Here is a 24,828-nt window from a genome sequence, read left to right on the forward strand (position 1 = left end):
TCAGCGGGTAGGACTTAGATATTGAATGGCATGAAGATCAACATGTGCCTGTGTAGAAGTTGTAACTACTTAATGCAGAATTTATTTCTGTGCATCGAAATCTTAGAGATTTGATATATGTAAATGAGATGTTTCCTATTACCTCTGGGTAATAAGTCAAATTTAAAACACATGTAACACAAATAACACAGGGCTTCAGTACCTAGGAAAATAATAAAAGTTTTTTCATGTCTAGGAAAGTTCCTTACATTTATTCCAGTGACCATTGGAAAGGCCGTGAAAATTTCTGGAAGAGTAGCATTTACTTTTATTATTTCAGGACTAAGCAATGATTACTTGGAACTTGAGCTTCTTTGCTCAACAGCTAAATGAAATCTTTACAATGCCTAAAGACAGTAATTTGTAGTACCTTTCTTAAGGTACAAATGATCTGGTTTAAGGAAACTGATTTGGTTAAACAATTTAAATTTAGCATCTGTAATATTTATACAAAGTAGCTTTTGTTTGTTTGTTTGTTCAATAGTGGTGGTTAAAGCATCAAATGCTAAAAATCGCATTAACATTTCTAATTGCTTCACGTTTGTTTAATTACTGTTTCCAGTAGTTGGAATAAAAGCTATTCAAACAAGTGACTTTTTCCTTGGTTTAAGAGAAATTGGCTCACTCTCAGATGTTGATTTCTGTGGTTTACACGGATGCCTGAGAGGCTTAAGTAGCTTCCTAGCAAGTATAAAAATAGTCATAATGATTTGAAGTTGTAGTTGCTTTCCCAGATTGTAGAAATGCACAGGATAGAAGAACGTGTAACTGCTAGCTGGGAAAGCACGTCCAGGGAGACTCAGGTGTGCTCTAATGAAGTCTGCTCTCAACAGAGATGTTGCTTGAGTCACAGGGAGCTGGAACCATAAGATTAACATCCTCTAGTTAAGAAGAGTCTTTTAATTTTTTAATCAAACATATGGGTGGCTGGGGCTAGCTGCTTATTATTGTGAATAAGGTACTTCATCTACAACAGTTGACTTTGTTTTAAAATGCTCTGGGAAAGTGTTATTAATCCCTGTCTGCCTAGTTCAGAATATATTTTGCTGCTTCATTTAGGGATTTCTGAGGGCTTGGTTGTGATTAGATTTTCCTTTTTTTGTGGTTTTGTATGAAAAGAGATAATTATGTTTGAATTAGAGTAATCAAAGTAAGGGTGGGTTGGATTTGGGTGCTCATTTGTTTATTTGCTTTCTGTTACAAAGGAAGCAGATAGTGTTTTTTTAAAAAAATTATAAGCCACATAGGAAAAACTGTTCTCACTGCCTTCATTTAATAAATCAGCAAAAAAGATCAGGGATATTAATACTCAGATTTCTATTAGGAAAATGCTGGGGTTTAGCTATTAATGGATTTTTAATAAAATGTCTGAAACAGGGATAAAGAAGAACACAAATCACAAAAGAATGCACACTAGTTGCAACTATTTCACTTAACAAAAAATATGTTTTCTTTTGTAGTCCCAGGATAATTATCTAATCAAAAGGCATCTCTTGACGTACATTTTTAGAGGAGATACTAAAAACATACTGCTTCAGCAGGGCAGGGTGGGGAGCTCTCTGTGCCCTTTTAAGTGCATTTTTCAAGCTGGACAAGAATGCCAGGTCAAGAGTTTTCTATGTGTCTCTCTGTTACATTTCTTGTACTATAAAACATGGGGTCCTTCTACTTAGAAAAACAAGGATGCAAGTGAGCATTTATGCAATCATAGTGAATAGAGAAATGTCCTATGCTAAAAGCACGACATGTTATGGTTTGATCTAAGGACCAGGGCTGTTACACAGGTTTCTGTCTTCTAAATTGCACAGAGGGAAGTGCAGGTATGGGTTTCAGCGTGACTTAATGCAGCATGTATGGACATGCAGATATTCCCAACTACATTTAAACTCCTACGTTTCTTATGATTAATTGGAGAAGAAATAATGAATATTTTTAGTTCCTCAGAACAAAAGTGACTTTCCCAGAACTGTGCATAAGTGGGCTGTATTTTGGGCAAATTAATGTAATTACTTAGATGATGCCTAAATTCCATAATCAGCCCTGTCTTCTCTGCAGTGACATTACCTTTCTAAGAAAAAGAAGTATCACTCAAAACTGGAGTTTTTTAAAAATCCGGCTTTTGTCCTAATGAAATATTGCTTGCTAATAAAACCCTCAAGAATGTTTGTCTTTTTTTCCTTCCTCACTTCCCTTTTTTATCTTCTTCCTGTTTTGCAAAGCCTTCGTGTTGGTCATTTCAGCCACCCTAATGGCCTGTGTGGTTTTCTGGGTATTCCTTCCAGCCAGGTGGCAGCACTGTTGTTTGGTGGTGGGCAGTGTGCTACTAAGTGTTTTGCCTGGTGTCTCAGCTTAGAGGGTGTCATAGATACAGGGCAGGGGAGTGTGAGGAAGCCTGGGTGGAAGAGCAGGTTGAACCCCAAACTGCTCCAATCCACTGACCTGCTTTGTGAGGTCTGACTTTCCTGATGCCCATATGCCCTTGCAGAAAGTACATGGTTCCTGTTACAGCTGTGGCTTGCTGTGCAGGCATTTGGATGAGGCTGAACTCACCCTTAAGAACAGCCCATCCCTCTGAAGGACTCTAATTTGATAGGTGAAATATAATATGAGGTAGTGCAGATTTTAGTTTAGAGTGCTCATTTGTGTTTGAGTACAATGAAGCAGATCCTGGGGTTTCGAATCTGAACAGCAGTCATATAGGAAAGGAAAGGTTTCTATGTTCAAAACAACTAGGTATGCAGGGGCTGTTACACTGTCAAATAGGGTGACTAATAATCTAATTCATTTGCAAGAGGTACATTTGATCATATACGAACATCTTAAAAAGTCTGCATTATCTTTAAAGAGAATGATATTCATTATATAGAAAAGCAAATGTGCTACCAGTTATTCTTAGTAGAAGCTTTTAACAGGAAACCTTGAACAGTATTTTGTCCACTTTTATTTTCTCTATTTCATATTTGTCATTTCTGCAAGGTGATATCTTATTTTTTCACAGTTATTCTAAGCTTTCTAAAATGTTTGGCATGCCAGCATACTTATTGAAAGGGCTTAGTTATTCTCTATCCTTTGTTTAGAATATATTGCACTTGATTTCCTCATCGGGTCTTTTCTTCCTTTAGTACCAATACACTTGAGTAAAAGTTACTTTCTAAAGAGAAATCTGATTTGGAGTCAGATTGAAAACACACTTTCTTGTAGTTTCAGAATTGGTTTTCAAATTGAGGAGGTCAGCACAAGCACAGTGCTGTCAGTTAGTGAAACTGGTCTTATCTAATGTTATAATACTGTCCTTGTGTCAGGTTTTAGCCTCAACTGCTTTGATTTTCTATCACCAGGGTCCTCCAGGTCCTCCAGGTTTACCTGGTCCTTCAGGGAAGAGAGGTCCTCGGGTGAGTAAAACAACTATGTTCTTCTGCACCTCTAGGCAGGTCACCAATAATCAGATTGGAGTTTGCATAATTTTGTTTTTCTCAACTCTATTAGTATGCTTGGTGATTATGAAAGTGCTTGATTGTTAAAATTTGGCAGATAGGTTAAAGCAAGACAAACAGTTTCTCCTGCTGCGAGCTTCCCGCGTAGTTAATTCCATGTATGGGTGCATACACAGAGCATTGTTATTTTTGTACCTGGCTTTTGCTGCTCCCAGTATTAATTTCTAGTTTTTCCATGCTGCTCCCATCTGCTGCAATCTAAGGTCACATTCATTTGTTTTTGGAGTGAGGGGAACTGAGCAAAGCAGGTCACAGCCCTAGAGGAGCAGGCTCAGGATACAAAATTAACCACTGCAGGACAGAGTTGGGGTGTGTGTGTGAAAAAGTAATCCCCAAAATCTCTTCTAATCTCTTAAGCAGCTTGATCATAGGTTGGTATCAGGGTGCTTTGGTAAAGAAATGAGCTACAGTAGGGAATGTTTTATTCTGTGTGACTGGGTGCACCCCAAGAGGAGCAGGGCCGGCAGCCTTGGCCTGTGCCAGAGCTCGGCCTTTGCCACGGTGAGCTGTGCCCTCAGTGCCATGAACAGGGACAGGCCTGGGCCACTGTTCAGGTCAGCTGCCGAGGCAGAAGAGGCTGAATCTGTGTTTGTGCAATTGTGTACAAAACCCATTTGCTTGAGCAGTCCCCGAGGTCGTGGTTGATCAGGGCGGGTTTTAGGGGAAGGGCAGCTGGAGGGAGCAGATGAAGGTTTGTTGTGGGGATGGTTTCAGGCCGTGGTAGTTGGGATGTGAGAGGTTGTGGCTGGAGTGCCCTCATCAAGACAGATCGAAAGTGGGAGATACAGGAGGAGCTCATATGTGGGCTCAGCAGATGTGTTGGAGGAGTTTTGATTCAGCCTTTGAGGGATATTTAAACAAGATCCTGCTCAATACCTGTTGAAAGCCAGCATAGCGCAGGATGGTCTAAACTTGGCCTGATGGGTAGGAAGTGCAGTGGTCAAATAGGCCAAACACCAAACTGATGCTTTTGAGCATTTTGGAGGCAAGGGAGTAGAAGAGACACATTTAAAAGTATAAAATGAAAAGCATTCCTTCAAAGTCATCTCTTCATGACTTCTTAGATCCTTCTACGCAAGAGCTGACAATTCTTACAACTCAGTTTATTTATGCTGCACCCTGCGTGTGGCAAGGATATGTCTGGCATTAGAGGCAGGACCTCACATATTCAAGCAGATCCTCACAATTGGGAAATTATCTTTGTTTTAGAGGAGGCTGTTCGTATTATTAAAGCCATGCCTGTTGGTGAGATTGCCCTTACACAGCTGCAATTTGTTTGGAATTTTTTTTTTCTGAAGGTCTTTTTACAGGTGTAGAGTACTTAGAAGTCCAGTGCTCTAGAGTGTGAGTTCTCTGGATTAATTATCATGTAGGGTATGCTTTCCAATGTGAAGGGACAGCTTACAGTAAGGTGTCTGGAAAAGTATGAAAATAGCTGAGATGAACATTTATTAGTAGTTCTGAGTTTAAAATGTATGGGCCAGGCAAGTCTGTAAAACCATTCGATAAAAAATAAATGGTCTTGAAATATCAATGTTCTTTAGTTTGTACAATGCTTACAGATTCAGGCAGGTGCAGCTAGTGATGATGTGTATTATGACAGGAGTTTGTGAGCCAAAAAGCCTGTGAAAACTTTGTTGACTCAAAGTTCATTTCCTCATCTAGAAGCCTGCCCTTTGACTTCTGTTTTCCTTTCCATGAGCTGCCATTTGTGATCCTGAAATGCAACTCAAGGTGTCAAAGGAAAACAGCAGAGTGCAGAGCTGCATTGCCTGGACCTTCATTAGACTGTGTGTCCAAACCTGATCCTGACAGAGAGCCACATGCTTGGGATACTTGGGGCATGAATGATTAATGCTTAGAGATTTCCACTGAGAACTGATTTTGATCCCTGCAATTCTATGGTAAAGAAGTCCACATTTGACAATGTTTTGTACCTCATTCCATGAGAATACTTTTGTACTTCTGTATTCCAGTACTGTGCCCTGGAGAGTAACACTGCAGGCAGTGAGAATAGCGCACTGTGGAACTGCAGCTACGTTGGCACTTGCTATTTGTTTCCTTTCTTCTAAATCCCTGAGAGTGCCTCCATAGTTGCCAGTGTGCAAATTAATCTCTCAAACAGCACATGGGATTAGCATTTCTGTGGCGTTATATCAACATTGTCATTAGTGAGAGGGAGCACTTAAGAGATACAGCTTTCAGTGTTACTGCAAGGTGTAATTGGTAAATGCAGCCTCGTGTGGCGGAAAGACAAACACCGAGTTTATCTGTTGTTAGACCACTGAATATACAAGAAAATTAAAAAGTATTCTAATTGTATTTGGCATGAGGATTTTGGAAGAATTTTGGCCTTAGTGAATTCAACAGAAGCTTTGTTGCCAGTTTACCAGGGACAGATTTTTGCCAGTTTGGCCCTTCGGTACTTGGAAGATGAATAGCTGCTGACAGCCATTGCAACAAATATTTTCCCAAATGTGCAGTTTTTCAAGGAGTGAAGATTGCTGAATGTGTTGCAGGAAGAGACACTTAAACTGGAAGGCACAGATAGTCTTGATAGCTTACTCTGTTCCTGGATCAGGTTAAGTTGAATTATGTTAGTAACAAGTCCATTTTCTACACTAGTTGTGGGAGAATCAGGAGAACCTGTGATTTACTTTTTTTTAAAAGCATGTGGGATACATTGCTTTGAGGCACCTTTTAAGTCACTAAGAACTCATCCACTTCCTTCCATTTGCAGTGTATAGCTGGGTACCTCATAATGTTATTTTATTGATTTTATTCCATGCTGTCAAGCGTTGTAGCTGGAGAGCAACATTGCAGTGACTGTGCCAAACACCTCTTAAGAATTACCTGAGAAAACAAGAGAAACTGAGATTTGTAAAAGAAAGGGGGTTACTCACCTTCTCTTCTAATTTTTACGAAGATGTGTATGTTTATTTCATATTAATACTTTGAAAATCCTAACCAGTGATTCTAAAAGCAAGAAAGATGCAGTAAAATTAATCTCTGCAAACCATTCACATTTGTTCAGTGGTGTACTGAGTTATCCTGTTTGTCGTTCTCCTTCATTTGTTTGGTTTTTTTTAATAGGGTATTCCAGGACCACATGGTAACCCAGGTTTGCCAGGATTACCAGGTCCCAAGGTGAGTTTTTTTGTGGTGCCATGTAAATACATGAAATTTTTAATGACTTTTTGGAAGTCCTAGAACTGCCTTCTTTTGTTTACAGGTGGAGACTGCTACTCTAAACATATTTTAATTAAATGTAATCAATCAAATTGAACTTCATATCAAAACAAAATAGCAGATTACTCAGTGGAAAGAAAATCACCTACGTATGCAGAATGATGACTTGGAAATGGTTATCTTTGCAAGTAATCTGCGCTTCCCAAAAGAGTTCATACAAATCAGCTCAGCCTCTGATAAACTGAGGTTTAAATGCTTAATTGCTGTGAGCTTTTGCTTTGCTTAAAAAAAACAAAAAGGAAAAATGTAGACTGTCAGTCCCTATAAATCGCTATTTTATTATCCATGTCCAACCTTTGATATTGAAATATTATAATATCTTAGACATTATTATTAATTAATATGCTAGAATAATTTTCTGAATATTTATGGAAGTGATATTTAAAGTCAAAGACCAAATACTGAACTGGAAGCTCAAATAACACCTTCAACATAGGCCCTTTAAATAGATTTGACAGATTTGTGCAGTTGCAGAATGCCTTCAACTCATATTTAGTTTGAACAACTTGATAGATCTGTTAGGAAAAAGGCAGCACCATGATTTGTTTAGTATGATTCCTAATTGCAGGAATCTGACATGTCATGACAGGTGCTAAAATCCGCTTGAGGACATAAAAAGAAATTTAATAAAGCTTTCACTGCCAAATTCTGTAAAACTAAATGAGTCTGGTTTCTGTGTGTGTTTTTGTAGTTTTATGGGGACAATTAAAGATAGAGAATTAATTTTTACTATATTTATGCTGGCTATATAATAGAATATATTGCTAGGAAAACAACTGTAACCAATTACTCCTAGGCTTTGTTTTATAATTTATTTTCTCCCTCCACTGGATGATAATTTTGATCAGTTCTGTAGCTCTGTCCGTGAGTTAAGAATAGAAGGAATTGTACATATGTGTATGTACCTATATTTATTTTATTTAAATATAAATATATATATATATATTACTAGGTGCTTCATGATCTCTTTAATTTCTGTTAGGTTATAAGTTATCCTTTCAATACAAGTGTATTCTAAAGTGGTTTTCTCTAAATAAAAGTTAACCAGGTGCTCCTGAAGTTTTGGCTATGAAGTTCCAGTTGACCACGTTGAAATGTTCTTGTTTCATGTTATAATGTGACAGATGAGTTGCAAGAATTTTCTAGCAGTAAATGGAGGCAGAATTTTATTCTGTCTTTAAGGTGCATTTTTCCCTCTTTTGCTGAAGGATCCTTTATGCAGTTGCTTCTGAAGCATGGCACAGTGTTAATATCCTTGCAGCAAAGCATCCAGCCCTGAATGAGTGCCAGCGGTTCCAGCCAATAGCCAATCCCTCAGCATTTAATTCCTGATAAACAATTGGGGGTGTTTTTAAAGTAATGTAGGGGTATCCATGAGGCTTGGCTTTTTTCTTTGGTCTTTGAATAATAAATTAGTTAAGAAAATCTAATTTTTTGGATTCTGGCACTGTGGGAAGGCTGAGCCTGAGGAAACCTGTTCAAGGTTATGGAGTAATGCATACAGTAATACAGGCTGATAATGCTGCACATTGCTGGAGGAACAGTGGGTGTCCTGAAGTGATGAAGTCATGGGCAGAGCAGTTTGGCTGGAGCATCTTCTCTAATCCTGCTTGGATTTACCAAGAAATCTACTTTTCAAAATTTTGTGACTTAACAAAATTTGGAAAATGTAAACCTCATTTCAGTGTGAACCTGCACTATTTTATTTTTTTCCTAGTTCTTTACTGAAAAAGTTATGAGAAAAGTATCTATAATAGGAAGGACACTTAGATTTTTCTCCTCTTGCTGTAACAGTTGAGAATACTTGTTTTAGCATATGCTATTAGAAATTCGCTCCCAATGGTATTATTGAACTTAATTTCTCTGCAACAGGGCCCTAAAGGAGACCCAGGATTCTCTCCAGGACGGGCAAAATGTGGAGAAAAGGTATTATTTCCTTAATTACAGAAAAATGTTTTGTCTGTCCCATTCTTCTGTGAAGTCTTGTTTAATATTCAGACAAGTTATAACAGCAAAATGCTTTGTATTTACTTTGCCACTGGTGTATTTTAACAGTTAATTATGTTAGACTGACCACTGTAGACACAGGTGACATAGTGAATCCAAGGAAAATTAAAAATATATATTAAAAGCTTAAACTTAAATTATGTATTTGATTTAATTTACAAAAATAAAATGTAGGTACTTTTAGAACAATGAAATTGGATTAGATTCACACTGATGTAACAAGGTATAGTTTCCAGATTTCCTTAGGACTTTGCATTATTCCAGAAAGTTATGTAAAACAGAATTTGGTGATGACATGTGCACACATTACTGCACGTTTTATTGTATTTAACTGCTTTTTAAAACAGGCTCTTGGTGCTAAAATTTCTCCTTTTATACCAATGTTTTCCCTGCTATTGCCTCCTAAGCCACTTTAGCCAAAGTAGATGTCTATGCCCAAAGTATTTAACCATAAATATTCAAATGTTGCATTCTTCATAGCAATTGTAGGCTTCAAAGCTTGTGATTGTTTCATTTTTAGATTGACACAATAACACTTAAAATGTAATTGGATGTTCGCATTCTAATGTATTAGCCTATGCTGTATGTTTAAGAATATCTTGTATTTATGCTAAGTTTTATTATTATGATGATTATTATTATAAGTAGATCAGTTGTGGAATATTTGTGCCAAGTAGGAAGCACTATAAGAGTCAAGGACTGCTCTCTTTTATGAAAAAACAGTAACAAATTATCATGGTTTACTAGCTGCTGATCTGTACATGACTTATTTTTTAGCGCACATGTGCTCTCAAACCCTAAAATTCGCTAATATATATGTTGTCAGCGTTTAAGGGCTGCTGAGAAGAAAATTCAGAAATATCTGTTGATGCACTGATGAGAAATTGCAGTGCAGCTTCTATAGAAATAGCATTATTTTGATCTAGCCAGCTTTTTGGCAATCAGATCATAGTGTGGTGAGCTGTACGTGGCTGCCTGAAACCCAAGCTGTGTTCTCTGGCATGAACCCAAGCAGCCGTAGAACAGTCTAAAGCCCACCTGTATATTTGTATGACTATCCTTAAAAACATGTAGACTGAATCTATAATCCAAAATTATGAGATTGATATGCATTTTCATAGTTCCCATTATTTTGCATTAATTTTTTCCCCTCAAGTCAAATTTGCTCATGTTAGTTAATGGAGTTATGTTTACTTGGACCATAACTCACTTCCAGGATGCATTCCTTGACTTACTGGGTTTGAATTTGAGCACTAATAATGAAAGAGTGAATATCTACTGTCAGTCCTGCGTAAGAAGAAGGAGCTGAAAAAACCTTCCCTCATTCCCCATCTGCAACAACCATAAAAATTTGTGTACTTTTTCCATCTCCCCAACATTTGAGATGCTCTGATTCTTATTCCCATATACCATTGTGTGGCTGTGAGGTTTAAAGAACCTGAAGAGAATAGCAGTGTTCCCCCATAGCTTTTTTGTCCATATGCATCTCTCAAGTTATCTTTCACACAGATGAGATTTATGCTGTGTTTTGCACAGCACGTGCCACAGTGGTGTCCTGGCTCTTGGCTGAGGATTGTTGGCATAACATTAACACAATCAGGACACAGTAGTAGTTAAATATATTTATTAATTTGAGGTGAAACCACTTGTTTTTGAGGAAAGGGTTGCCTCAAGAACTTGAGGCTTCTTCACTCCTGCTTATGTTGGTTAAAAGTAAATGTCATGAGGTTGTGAACTAAGTCTGTTCCAGCCAAGATTTGGCCATGTTGCAGGAGCAGATGTGTTGCACCCAATGGCTGCAACTAAGGAACTGTTGCCTTTTCAATTTTCTTCCTCTAAAAAAGTAATAAAATTCAAACATTAGCTAGTTCTCCATATCAAATGTCCAAAAGTGCAAAGATATTAAGGACTACATGTTTATAAACCTGCATCATGTTCCAGTGAAAGACTGGATTGATTCTAGATGTTTTTGTTGTATAGGGAGATCCAGGCCCCATGGGCTTTCCAGGCCCCCCTGGGATCAAAGGCCAGAAGGTAAGATTCTGTTCTCATTTCCATGTAACTCATCCTGACTCAAATCCGTGCCCACCAGGTGGATGTCTGATGGTCAAGAGGTAAAAGAAGAACTTCAGGCTTGCTGTTGGTACTGTGTCTACTGTGCAAAACCTCCCCTTACAAGTAAATTGAGATCATCATAGCAGGATGTAAATCAGAGCTGTTTAGGTGGGTGTTCTCCAAAAGGCGTGGAGTGCCCCTGTTCAGAGAGAAGTGCTACTAGGGAAGGTAGACTTACTTGGGAAATCAAACCATTTTAATTCAAGTGTGTTCAATTTCAGTATAGGTATATAATATAACACAGCATATAAAAGGTTTTTTCATGTATTCTTCTGTATTGTGTATTTTGTAGTATAAAAAAGGATTTGGGATCATGCGCTCAGTATTTCTGCATTAGAATTATTTGTCTTTTTTCAAACCTGTGCCAGAATTGCCAAGATACAACTCAGGTGGAATGAATTCCTATTTTGGGTGTTATATAATGTGGTATTTTTAAGATGAGAAATTTCAGTTGCAATTTACTGCATTTAACAAATATATCAAAGTTATCACAGTCCCACGTATACAGGAAAGCATAAGGTAGACATAGTTTTGGAAGGGAACATCAAGGATGATGATGATAGATGAAATGAGACAGCCTTAAGAAAATGAGCAAAATAGACTGAGTGAATATAGTTTATGTGGAAGGAGAGGTCACCTGGCATAAATCCAGTAGGCTGCTCTGATTAATCAGGTGGTGATAAACTGGTGACAAAAATCAACAAGCAAGGTCAGAGAAAACTACTATTAAATGATGTCTTTGCAGAATATAGTTTGGTGTTGCAAGTATGATAGAAAAACATGGAGACCAGATATCACAGCAGAATTTTGAAGTAGTATTTGGCGCTGAAGGCAGCTGCAAAAGGGTGGAATTGATTATTAGAAAGGTAGGCCCAGGTATTTTTTACTTTAATCTTTAACATAAGGAGAAAAATATTAATTAATTCTTAGCTGCTATTGACTCTACAGAAAAATGGCATTGCAACAAAATTTATAGTCAGTAATGTGATGTTGTAGGGTGGCTTCATCCAACATTATCTTGATCTCAAAATGTTTGACAATTTTTTTTACTATCTAGTCATTAATTTCTAGAATTGACCAAAACAAGTAAAAATGTGACCAGAAAAGGAAGTTCTCATTAGCACCATGAATATTATGGAAATTGATTTTGCTAAACACATGGACCACTGTTCACTGAACTGAGAAAATGCATAGCTGTGACAAGAATTTGCATTGCCTCTGTTGAGAGTTAACCTACAAGCCTGGACAGTAATAGGTTTTGTCGCTGTTGAGTACAGGCAACCTTAAGATTCTGCAAGCACCATGTTTTTGTTTAATCAGGTTTATAGGTTTGCTTTGAAAACAAAGTATTTTATGTTTAAAGGTTTTTAGATGGGAAGCAGCTGTCACTTGTTCTGAATTGAGGCTGGCATTTGGGGACAAGGAAATGAAAATCTTATGGGCATCATACTTTCTTCCTGCCACAAGAATTCGCTCCTTGTCTGATGGTTAGATTCTGTGGAGAATCATACTCACTTGATCACTGGAAATTTTACTCTCTGTTTCCATGTTGTCCATGTGAGACACTAACTAGAACCATGTTTGAGACACAATCCAGGTCAGGCAGAAGCTAAGAATACCAGCTTTTGAACAGCACTACACCCATAAACAGTTAAAAATATTTCACATTTGTGTTTTTTAATGGAGAGCCCACAAGTAATTGTGTTTTAAATAATTGACTTTTAGATAGGTTGGTATTTTGTAAATAGATAAACATGCTGTTAGCTCATTGTGATCTCAGCAATTATTTTCACAGGAGTGTGAGCTTCGTAGCTGTGAAGTAAACCAGCTACAAGAAAGAAACTGCAGAGGAATCAAATACATCCTTTTTGCTTTGTACTCCAGCACTGCTAAGAAATTATGTATTGATATATATTAAATTAAAATGTTATGAAAATAATTATATAATTACATAAAATAATACATTGCTAATTACAATAAAATTATGATAAAATTATTGTATATAATAGAATGATATTATATGTTATATTTTGACATACAATATAGAATTGAATAAATAGCATATTTCCAATATTCTTTCTCATCCAGGTATGAAGAAAGATAAAAAAAGTCTTACATATGAATTAATGGCATCCCATATTATTTTTATTTTTTTTTCATTTTTAAATCAGCACTCAAAACTTTCCTTATATCAGTCTGGAGACCTCATAGGGCAGAAGGCCCCTCTTTCCCTCTCCCCTAAATGGTCCCAGACTGTACAGAGGGGCAAGGACCTGTCCCTGCAAGGCAGAGCACTTGGGGCTGTGTTGGCAGCCAGGGGACAGCACTCCTGGGCACGAGCTTGCCCGAGGCCATGGCAGAACATTAGAGTCACTGCAGTGCTGTGGGGTTACAGGTGCTTTGCAATGACAGTGGAAAAGAGTTTTACAGAGATTGGCTACAATTTTTGCTCTAGTTTATTCCTTGTATGTGACAGTAAATTGTGAAAACCCAGGTCTGTAAAATCCTGATAAAATTTGCATGCTGAAGTAGAGCACAGTAAGAAATGTGGAAGGAAAAAGCTTTGTTTCAACCTGAGAAGGGCTTCATATTTCATTTTGTCTTTACTTTGGCATCACGTAAAGGGAAGGCTGGTATGCACATTTCAAAAGCAGTATACCTATGTTAGTACCAGCATTATGCTATTAAGTGTTAGCTTCATGCTACTGAGTTTCTCCCAGTGCTTCCTTGAGCAGAAGGAAACTCCAACCCTGTGAAAGTAGCATTTCCATTCCTTGGGATATTTGGCCTGAGTTGCTAGGTGAAATCTTAGTTGTGGAATAAAGATCAAGAAACAAGATAGAATGGAACTATTAAGGAAAAATAAAACAAAGCCATTCTTTGATGAAACATTTTTTCAAAACTGGAGGCAGTACGGTGACGCTGTGGAACTGATAAGTAAGCATTGTGAGGACTTGGGACAGCACACGGGAGTCCATTTATTTGCTACACTTATGTTCTCTCTTCTACAGGCTATGGGAACTTCTTGGTACTCTAGTGGAGTTGCCAATGTTGTGCTAGATTTTAATTACAAATGCCTAGAAATTATGGTAAAGCACAATGGGTAGCAGTGAAATGGAAAGACTCAGCCTAAACAGCCCTTGCTGTCATATACAGACTGCTGTATACAGACTTCTTTCAGTCTGGGTCCCACTGTGCTGCACATGGTAGAAGTCAGACACTTAAACTTGCTACATTTTAGTTGGCAGTAAATATTTTTTCTCTCACGCAGACTAAATTATTCTCACAACTTGCTATGTTTTTGAAATGTGCTTGAAGTTTGTAATTGGAAGCTTCAATCCATTCTGTTCCACATTGAGCTTTTAAGTCAGAGAATTAATCTTCATTAGAATTTGGAAGGTAATTAATTTTTCAAACTGGTGCATGTGAACTTGTATTCTTATTCTTAATTTTCAGCTTAGCTCAGAGTAAACTACATCTTAATTATATGGGTATGCTCAAGAATACAAACTCAAGCTAATAATAAACTTAGATTTTTAAGAGGGTTAGCTGAGTCGCAAGAAAAGAAACCGGTGTGTGAAAACTGTGTCTTTGGAATGGAACTCATTTTAGTAGCATGGTTTAGTTCTATTCCCAACCAGCATTGAGTTAGAATGAATTAAGGCCATGTTAGCTCTGAATAAAAATAAGGACGTACTATTTTAAAATATGAGTTCAGAGCAGTTTTCCTCTGGCAGAAATAAAATGCTGTTGTGTAGAAACACGCACACCAGAAATCAGTCCTTCATTTTTTGTGTCTGTCCACACAGGTGTTAATCAGCTAAAATGACCCACCCTGAAAAAATTGTGGTAAACTTTTCTTTGGGCATTTATGTGTATAGCTTTCCTTTTTTTCTAGTACAAAATTCAGAAGGGGGTCTCTTCTAGCTATACCTACTTCAGTTGATTATTTAAGTATAGAGAGAAGATAAAATTCTGTAATGGATAAAATTCATGAGATAAGGGATTGGCTGGGACTGTAAAAAATTGTAGTTTCCTGAAGCATACTTCAAAAGCTAAAGAGAAGTTACTGGTTTACGCTAAAATTGTCACCAAGCAAAATAATTTTATCTTTTAATTTTGTATATGATAATAAAATTAATTTCATGCATATTGTTGTGGTCACACAGAAGCTTATCTGAAACTTTGGGATACCTGATCTGCTGAAATTGGTTGCAGAATTTCTTTTTATTACAGTGAGTCTCAAGCCTCTACTGACTGATGAGTATCATCATGTTGCAAGGCAGACAGATGTTTAACATCAGCCAAGACACTCCTGCTGCTCACTCAATGTCCTTGAGTCCAAGTTTATGATAGATTTCTATCCAGAATAAGGATTGCTTTGGTCTTCTGTCTTTCATGCTGTAGCTTTTGGACTTGTGTATTCCCAGTATCTCTTGCAAGGGATGTGGAGACCAGACACTTGGCTTCTGCATCAGTCATGCAACAGTCAAGCCTCCCTTCTAGGCCAGCTTGTCTGGATATGATTAGTCCAGTGTAAACATGTTCAAGAAGGTGTTTCCTTTTTCAAGTGCACTGATGGAGAAGACAGACTCCAGCTCTATACTAATTCTTCTTTTTCTTTAAGAGTTAAAATATGCTTGAAAGGGTTGATGCACAGGGAGTGAAGTTTAAGAGTTTGATCTCTTTCTGTGGTTCCAGCACCACAGAGATTTCTGGCATGAGGCTATTTTCATTACCACTATGAATTCCATAGTATAGAGCCAAAATTTATTCTATGTTAATTTTAAAAAGAGATGTTTTGTGTCCTGAAAGGTGTCTTTTCTGAGTGTGTCCTAGAACAGTCTGGGATGACCCTCTACACCTTTTCTCTGAACTGCCTTGTTCATAAAGGGCATTGTGATAAGGATTTGGAACAGGGAAATGCATGGTACAGAATCTATGACAGCATCCCATGTCTTCATTTGTTTAAAAGACCACAAATCTGAAGCTGCCTTTAAGCATACTGATGTCTTGAAATTGTCTGAACTGCCAAGTTTTCTTCTTTTCTCTAGCTCAGTTTTCATATGAGCTGCTAAATGTAAACCATGCTAATTCTGCAGGAGGAAAAGTCTGGATGTTTTTCTTTGATAAAGAGAGAATAGAGTAGAAGAAGGTACATTTTGTTTATTTAATTGTATTTAACACAGATTTTCTTTCTCTACCTGCAGGGTCTCAAGGGTTACCTGGGGCTGCAAGGGCCACGGGGTGAGCAGGTAAGGGATGCAAGCACAGTGTGCTGTGCTCTGGGATGAAAAATTAAGATAGGAGAAAGTATCATCTATTATAAGCGTTCAATATAAGCAAGCTGTTAAACTGCTTAAGGAAATATTGGACAGGTTTTGAACCAGAATTCAGATTGTGTAGAGATCAGTGTGGTGAAAAGGTAGTCTAAATGAAATGGAAAAGACCAGCTTGTTTTTCAGCTACCACACCAACTGGGAGGATGTTGATGTAAAATTCTTACAAGAGGCACTTTTAAAAGTCTACTGATTGAATGCATTTTTACATTTCCTAGCATGTGGGAAATGTAGTAGTTATTCAGTACTTTTTAAAGCTTCCTTGCCAGTTCAGGAAGAAATCTGAATGTAATTTCAAAGACATCCAATTGCTAATATCTCTTGTTAGCCTTTATGAGGTTCCTAACAGCAGAGTAGATGGAAGGAGTCTCTGTTTGGATCACACTGAAAAGGAAATGGTGATGATAACTGATGGCAAACACCTGAAAGGAGATGAAAATTCAAGGACATAATTCACGACTTTCCTGAGTCTTATGCCCAAACTGTAACTGAATGAGTGGTGATTTTTATTACAGTCTCACAAGAAGTTTTCTGTGATGCCTGTAATCCATCAGTAAGATAGAAATAACTAGTGGAAGAAAAAAATAGTTGATTCTTAACATCAGGAGAAGAAGGTGGAGAGAATTATATACATTTGTGATTTATCCAGTGCTATATTGACCTGATTCTGGAAGAAACAAAACAAAAATTGGCTTTGTAAAGACATGAGGATTTTTTAATGGAAAGTTTAATGTATTTGTTTGAAATATATCTAAGACCAGTGCAGTTACCTCATTTTAGTGACCTGCCTCCTATAGCCCTCCTGAACTATTTTTGAATTATGAAAATAAGGCATGCACTGTTGTATTTCACAAAAACTTAGACAATTTTTAAAGGATATGTGACTGAAACTGGCAGAGTTACTTATGTATGATGAGTCAGTTTTGGGGTGTTCAGTGTAGCTTGCGTAAAGAGTAATTTTTCCATGTGCTTAAGCTGTGTCATACAAGTAGATGTTAAAAGAGAAATAATAAAACAAACTTGAAACCATGACATTAAACATGTTTGTTGTTTATTTTCCTTCTCTTTCTTCCTTTTCCACTTAGGGAATTCCAGGAATGACTGGCAGTATTGGGGCAGTTGGTTACCCTGGCAGGCAGGTGCAGTAACTATACAAATGTCTTTGCATTTTATTATTTGTTTTTCTCATTTATTCTTTTCAAAAGTACCTTATCTAACTCTTTTGAAACTACTAATTGTAAAAATGTATTATTTACATTGTGTCGTTTTTCTTTGAAACAAATTTCTTTCTCTGGTAGCGGCCTGGAGGGAATGTTGAGTCTCATGGCTTTTGAACTTTGATGTGTTAGATGCAGGAATGCTGTTCCTTTCTGGAATATATAAATGGCATTACCAAAGTACTGAATGTCTGAATACTTTACAGTCCCTTCATAAACCTCTTGTGGTTCAGTGTGGTTTATCTTCTTTGTATTTCAAGTCCAGAAGCAGTAGGAAACTGCCTGTTCCTCCTGATTTTTCACCAGTGTGTTTATTTCACTGCTGAAACTATTTCTTCAGTCCTTTAGGGAAAGGGAACTTAAAATGTTTGGTGTTTTTTTCCAATTTGGGTATCTTTGGAGAACCAATAAGCAGAAAGCAGCTTTCTTTAAATACCAATACTTACATAAATATTGATTTATGTATGAAGTAACTGATACCTCAGTGCAGTTATACAAATAAGATATAAAGTAGAAATACTCAGCATTTCCCTCATATAAAGGTATATGAGCCAAATTGACAACAACTGACTTTGTGGTTTTGTGTGTGCTTAAAGGGTGAATTTTACCAATACTTTAATGTTTTGTTGGATTAAGTTTGTAATGGCTGTATATTTTGAAGTTCCATTACAATATTTTATAGTGTAATGGATGATACCATTTTTTGTGTTGAATCATGTAAAATAGAGCATTTGGACCACATACGCAATTCTGACATTAGCTTGAATATAATTGAAATATGTCCAAACATAAAAGCTCATAAACAATCCTGTAAAATTATGTCACTGTAATGGCTGATCACTGTGTCTGGAAAAAAAATTTCTCCCAGAAGAAATAATTTTAACGTAATGGAAGTTACAGTCTGTGTTTCAACCACACATTAATGGGGGACCTTTCTGAACATGGTCCCAGGGGACTACTTGATGACACCTTCAATCTTAAAAATTTCAAGAATGTGTTGCCAGTTTACAGTTAACAAGTGCTGTTGCATTTATTTTACACAGAGCATATCTGGTTGTTTAAAATTAATTACAACTCCTGTCTTTTAATTACAATTCCTGTGACAGGGCCTAGCTGGACCAGAAGGGAACCCAGGTCCTAAAGGAGTAAGAGTAAGTAAGCATCTTAAGCATTTTGATATACATGCCTATTTTTACCCATACAGTAGGTAAAAAAGGGGGTGTGGAATTTTATTCAGTTGTATGCCTGTAGAACCACTCTGTCTTTATAGAAGTTACAATGAGAAAATACAGAGTTTCTTTCAAAGTACATGCAAGAATTTATTTTTCCCACGCTGAGCAGCATAGAGCAGCTTTCCATTGTTGCCCTTCCTCTCACTTGCCTGCAGGAGAGAGGAGAGAGCAATGCTGGGTGGGTGAGGGCTGAGTGGATGTTTCAGGCCTGAAGCATTAGTTCCATAATGGAGGTTGTCAAGAAGGGAGACATATCTGATATTTGCAATCTGTAACAGCTACAGAAGTAGATAAAGGGAAACAGTCTTGTCACATAAAAACCACGAAAGGGATCTTGAGATTTTAGGATGATTCAGTCATAGTTACATGTATCCCAGGCACTGAAGGTTCTTAATGCTCTGCACATTCTAGGTTTGGTTTTGGTTATTCTTGGAAGCAAATTAGATTGGCTTTTATTCCTGGCTGGTTTGGGGTATTTGTGTGTGTGTTTGTCTGTGTGTGTTTTTATGGTGCTCTTTCTCTCTTTCTTGGTGGTCTGGGTTTTTTTGAGGGTTGAGGGTTTATTGGTTTTTGTTTTGGTTTGATTTTTTTGGGGTGGGTGCTGTGTAATTTTGTTTTCTTTAAATAGGCACGTGAGCATGCCTACACATGCTTGTGCATGGATAAGTATTTCTTTAGACTGACTCTCACTACCAAGGACTAGGCACAGGTTTCCAGAAACTTATGTTTCTGGTTGTATCTAGGATCTGAAGGAGGCTTTTGCTGGGTGTTTTCAGGCCTTCAGCTCATGTACAGGTTGCTCAGCAGTGTATTGTGTTCTGAAGTATCTATTGATATAATCCTATTGTGTTACAAGAGTTGCTTTGTCTTGTTCTTTTGGTGTAGTTACTAGAAGCCTTTACCTGCAGCAGCTTCTTGAACACGTCTGGGGGTTTTGGAATGTTTTTTGGGTTTTTTTTAATGACAGTTTTGATTACGGTGATGAGAAAAATTAGTTTGGCAGGATCAAGTACCAACAGATATTGCACCCTCAGGGATTGTTTCTTTCATGTTTCTTCCGTTTATTTTTGTTCAGATTCTCATCTGCATTTTGACTTGTTCTCCCTTCAACAAACAAGACATAAGTGATCCCAGTCCCTTTCCTAAAAGTTACTGCTTCTCTGTTTACACAAAGCTAAAAATGGCCAATGTGTGACTAATTTTAGGGAAAAACACCTCAAGGCTAAATCTTGTGTATGAATTCTAAAAGTAATTTCCAGTAAAAACGATGACAGCCCTCTTGACACGTACTCCTGTGCCATGGAGATGTATAGCAACATGGCATGAAGCATTTTTAGAGCTTTAGGTTAAAAATATTCCTGTAATCAATCTGTGCTCTGCTTCTCAGCTGTTTTAACTGTAGAAAGTAGATGTGCCTTTGTTTTCCTTACTTTTGTTAGGGCTGGATGACAGGGTAGGCACCATCTTCCATAATTAAAAAAAAAATAAAAAATCAACCCCCATGAAATTAAATCATTACTACTGGAGATATATGAAAGCAAATAATTCAATTTTAGTAACTAATTTAATATTTTTATTCTAATCTCAGTTTGAATCTGGTAGTGCAGCATCCATTTCTCCATACAACTGAGGAATAGTGGGAGAGAAAAGCATTGTGACTGAACTATAAGAAAAACATTCTGCTTAGAAATGTTTTTCTTGTATGAACTCTTACATATAGCAGTGATCACACAGTGTTATTAAATATGAGAACTTCTTTTCCGATGGAGTTTCTGAATAAGGTTAATTTAAGAAAAAAGTTGCTGATTTCATCTATTCCAATAAATAATACATCTGATGCAACCATGTCTTATTAGAAGTACTTCTAATATTAACTTAGTACTCCTTCATTAACTGATTCTGTACCCTTATAACAGGAAACTGTGTTTGCTGTTGGTTGGAGAGTAAATCTCAGTCACATTTAAATTTCTAGAGCTTCACTGTTAGTTTCAAATGAGCCTGAATTTAATCTCTGTGTCATGTTCCCATAGCTGTCATATGCTGAGGGACAAGCAGCCTTGAAATCAAGCCCTGTTCTTATGTTTTTAGGGTTTCATTGGACCTCCAGGTGTGGCAGGACAGCCAGGACCTGAAGGAGAAAGGGTATGGAACATTAATGAAATGTTGATGTTTGTGTGGTAATGCAGTGTCTGTTAGAATGGGAGGAAATGTACAAGGTTTATCGATTAGTTTAAATATTTTTTGGCTAAAAATAAAACTGATGTGAAGAGAATAAGATGAATAGGTCATACTCAGTCTAATCAATGAAATGTCCTGGTGCTAAAGTAAAATAGGAGCAGCTGTGAACTATTATTTTACTTTAATATGCAAGGATTAGGTTTATTTTTTTTTCTTCAGCAAAGCATGAATGAATATTTCTCATTCAAGCAGTTTCTTTTTGATGATTTGTATTTGTTTCTTGTTGGATGTTCTTTACAGTAGAACCAGCAATGGAAGTGTTAATCTCTATCTGTGCTTGAGCTTTCTCTTACTGCACTTGAGCAAAAAGGCTGTCTGGACATGTACTGTGATGGAAGCAGAACAAGGCCTTTTTTCTCAGTTATTCTGATATTGCCACAGTAATGACAAGCAAAGTTTGTTTCTGCTGTAGGACATTGTCGGGATGATACTTTGCTCAATTTTTTTTTTTTAATGTTACTTCTTACACTGTGTTTTTCCCATCAAATGTAGGTTTAATTACTTTAAGTATTGAAGAAATGAAAACCTACTTATGATGGGTTATTTCTTTTTCAGGGTATCCCAGGCCTCCATGGAAAAAGAGGTCCTAAAGGAAGACAGGTAAAGCTTCTAATACTTGTTACAATTCCTGCTGCCAATGTAAAGCCACCTGGAATTAACTCCAGCTTTAATCAGCTGCAAACTGTTAGTTTTAAGTTTTCTCCATAGATGACTTTCTATTGCTTTCAGTTAGTACTTTTCAGAACTGCAGATTCTGTGCAGGTTATAAGTATTAGATGTTTTGAAGTGTGGAAGGCTTATCACTATGAGTCTTGTGGCAGGTTACTGGTATCAGCTATGAGGAGGGTTAGAAAGTGACAGAAACACATAAATATATTCCATGAAATTGCTGCTAGCACAAGTTGCAGATATGATGCAAGCTTCATAAGTCTGGTGCTGGTTTGGATGAAAATCAACTTCTTCTAATGTCTGACATTTCTGGACTGTTGTAAATTAATGCTGTCCTCTACTCAACATATATTTCTACAGCTGAGAATAAACACAAATCTGCCAAGTATACATTATCGAGGTTTACATATTTCCTGTGGTGTCTTCAATGCCAAATGTTTTGTTTTCTGTTGCAACCATAATATTTTAGATCTTTGAAGCTATCCAGGAGTTTCCTGTTTTAACTTTCTTGTGGTTTGAGATTGGAAAACACCATGGGGTTCTCCAGCTGTGTAGTCAGTTGTGCTCAGCAGTTCAGATGATTTTCATCTACCATGTTGAACAAATTTGTCCAGCAGTAGTATGATTATCATTATTTGGCCCCTGATGTATTCTATGAAAGTAGTAGAGGATTTTGTTTCATTGTTTTGTTTTCTGCATGATCTAACACCAGTCAAAAAAGTCACTAGCCTACAAGAATTGCTTTAATATAAAGAAAGACAAGCAAAATTACAGTAAGTCTATGGACTGCTCTTTCTGAAGCTGCCATGAGACCATATTGTAGTTTGCATATAACTGGGCTGAAATGCTACTTTTTGCATCTGAGTGCTGGGCAGGAAGGGCTCTGTGCCATCAGTCCCTTGCAGAAGTTGTCAATGTCTTGTGCCAGTGAGTCACATGCAGCATTTACAAAGGAGGAGAACCTGGATGGGAATCAAAGGTTCAGTGTGAAATAGGAAGTGTAGTGACAGCAGGGTACACTGAAACGTGTTTAGCCTTCTACTGTCAGTCTCTGTGGCAGGTTTCACTGGGCTTCTGCCTGCCAGTGTGGTGGTTGGTGTAGTATTTGTCCCAGTCCATAGCAGTCAGCTGGTGCTGTGTGTGCTGTGGTAAGCAGTTATTTTCCGTTTACAGTAAGAGCAGAGCTTGTGTCAGTGCCAGACTGTGTTTTGTAAGGACTTCTATTTGTATAAAAAATATAATCCTCTGTTCAGAGAGGATTCACATAGGTGGGAGAGCACCAAAAGCACCTCTGCAGAATGTCTGTGATTACCTTCATTCAGTACTGATTTCTTTGTAATGCTGTAATTTCCTCAATCCCAAGGTCCATTCCAGTTCCTTTCTGTGATCTATAAAGTCCTTATTTGACTAAAGGCTACTAATGTGGAGACCAGCCAGGAGAGCAATCACATGGGAACCTGGCTTGAAGTACTTCACTGCATCACAAGCTTAGAGAAGACATGTTATTTTAAGCCCCAAAACAATGATAGCTGTAATGACAAAGTTTTTTTGGCATAGTGCCCTGGAGTTAACAATACTTCGGGGCAGGGTGCTGTCACTAAAATAAATTTGGCATAGGAATTCTACAGTGCCTGAAGTCAGGGTCCTTACCTTTTGTTCCAGGATGCAACTTATTTTTTTGGGCAAAACTGTCCCTAATAATACTTGAGAAAATAAAAACCCTGTCTGACTGGCAGAGAAATCAGATCCCAAGTATAATCTAATTTTTGGAAAGTGATTTTAAAGTACAGAAGAAGTGGATCATACAAGGGATTGTAAACATTTATAATTGACAAAATTCTGCTACTCTGTAAGTTTATTGAACAGTTGTCCATGTTTGTAACATTTCTGGCATATTTGAAATGGAACAAAATATTCAATTGCCAGAATCTATAGAGTGAGGATTTGTTAGATTTTTATATTTTTTTGCATACAATATCATTTTAAGAAAATATTTTGTGGTAGAAGTATATGTGTTCAATTTCTTTCTGTTATATCATCATGATATGAAATTAGGCAAGTTCTGCAGTATTTTTAATCCATTTTCTGTCCTGTTAGCATGATGTATTTTTCTTTTATTTGTGGGAAGATTTTTACAGTTTTCTTCTGTCTGTGATTAGTTAAAACCAGTTGTCAATGTGTCAGAACAGACCTTGTAAATTTTACCAAGGATTTAGTAATCAAGTCCATTGTAACAGTAAAAACAGTTCAGATTCTGTTTTATATTAAAGTTATGAATAATCATCCTTTGTATGCTTAATAATAATGTTAAATGATAATATTGATTTAATAAAACAGTTGTTGCACAGTAGTATTATTATATTGCTTCCAGTTTTATACTTCTGTGATTGCTCATTTTGCTTATATTTTTTGTACTTACTAAAATTTTTCAGTATCAAAGTTCAAAGACACATGCTGTTGAGAATGTGATTATAATGACTGTGGGTGACCTGTCACTTTTGTAACTCTTGCTATGCTGGGATTGTGCTGCATCATTTGTGATTCTGTGTGGTTGGTAAAACTGTCCCATTTCATCCTTCATTTTCCCATTGAGGTCTCATTCGTGAGATTCAAAAAAATACACATGTGGTCTATGACAACTCTGCCTCTTCCAACATGTACCAATGGTAAATTAATCTTCTAATCATAAATTCATCCTCTTAATTTGTTGCTTTTAACAACATAGTCACTCTCAAATATCCATTTTACATATGTAACATTTTACACTATATTTTCAGAGCTAGGAAAAAAATTACCAAAGGTGCACAACCCTAAGAGTCAATTAAATCTGCTTTATTGACCATTCCCTAAGAGTCTCTACTTTTCAAGTGATAAGGTGATAAAAATATGAATACCTGTATTGTCAGATCTTACAACTATTTATTATTTGTGAGTTCTGTGATCAGATGCTGAACAAGAAATTAATTGTTGTGAGAGGAATTCCTGTGTTTAGCTTTTCTGAATTAACAGGGAAAGCAGAAAAAAAGTCCATCTAAAATCAACCCAAAATATGCTACAGAAGGCTGTCTCTGATTGCTTCACATTTTCATGAATAATGATGAGGATTAATAGCTATTCAGTTGTTTCAACATATTTTAGCAGTGTACATGCATGTATATATATGCATAAAACTTTGCCTTGATTTTTATAAAAGTTTGGCTTGTTATTAAAGCCAAATATGGCTTAAGCA

The 24,828-nt window shown here is 36.9% G+C and overlaps 1 protein-coding gene across 2 annotated transcripts in view; it reads left to right on the plus strand.

Moving 5' to 3' along the window:
• Positions 1–24,828, plus strand: part of COL24A1 (collagen type XXIV alpha 1 chain) — a 125,862-nt gene that overhangs the window by 17,817 nt on the left and 83,217 nt on the right. For both annotated transcript variants that reach the window (XR_001523201.2, XM_015636820.3), the window contains exons 4-12: positions 3,378–3,431; positions 6,627–6,680; positions 8,655–8,708; positions 10,770–10,823; positions 16,115–16,159; positions 17,329–17,382; positions 18,567–18,611; positions 20,781–20,834; positions 21,486–21,530. Coding sequence is in view for 1 of the 2 variants with exons in the window: in XM_015636820.3 (XP_015492306.1) it covers positions 3,378–3,431; positions 6,627–6,680; positions 8,655–8,708; positions 10,770–10,823; positions 16,115–16,159; positions 17,329–17,382; positions 18,567–18,611; positions 20,781–20,834; positions 21,486–21,530 (459 nt within the window). In the remaining variant the exon portion in view is untranslated. The remainder of the gene's footprint in view (positions 1–3,377; positions 3,432–6,626; positions 6,681–8,654; positions 8,709–10,769; positions 10,824–16,114; positions 16,160–17,328; positions 17,383–18,566; positions 18,612–20,780; positions 20,835–21,485; positions 21,531–24,828) is intronic.

This window comes from Parus major, chromosome 8, assembly GCF_001522545.3.
Source record: "Parus major isolate Abel chromosome 8, Parus_major1.1, whole genome shotgun sequence".
Lineage (NCBI taxonomy): Eukaryota > Metazoa > Chordata > Aves > Passeriformes > Paridae > Parus > Parus major.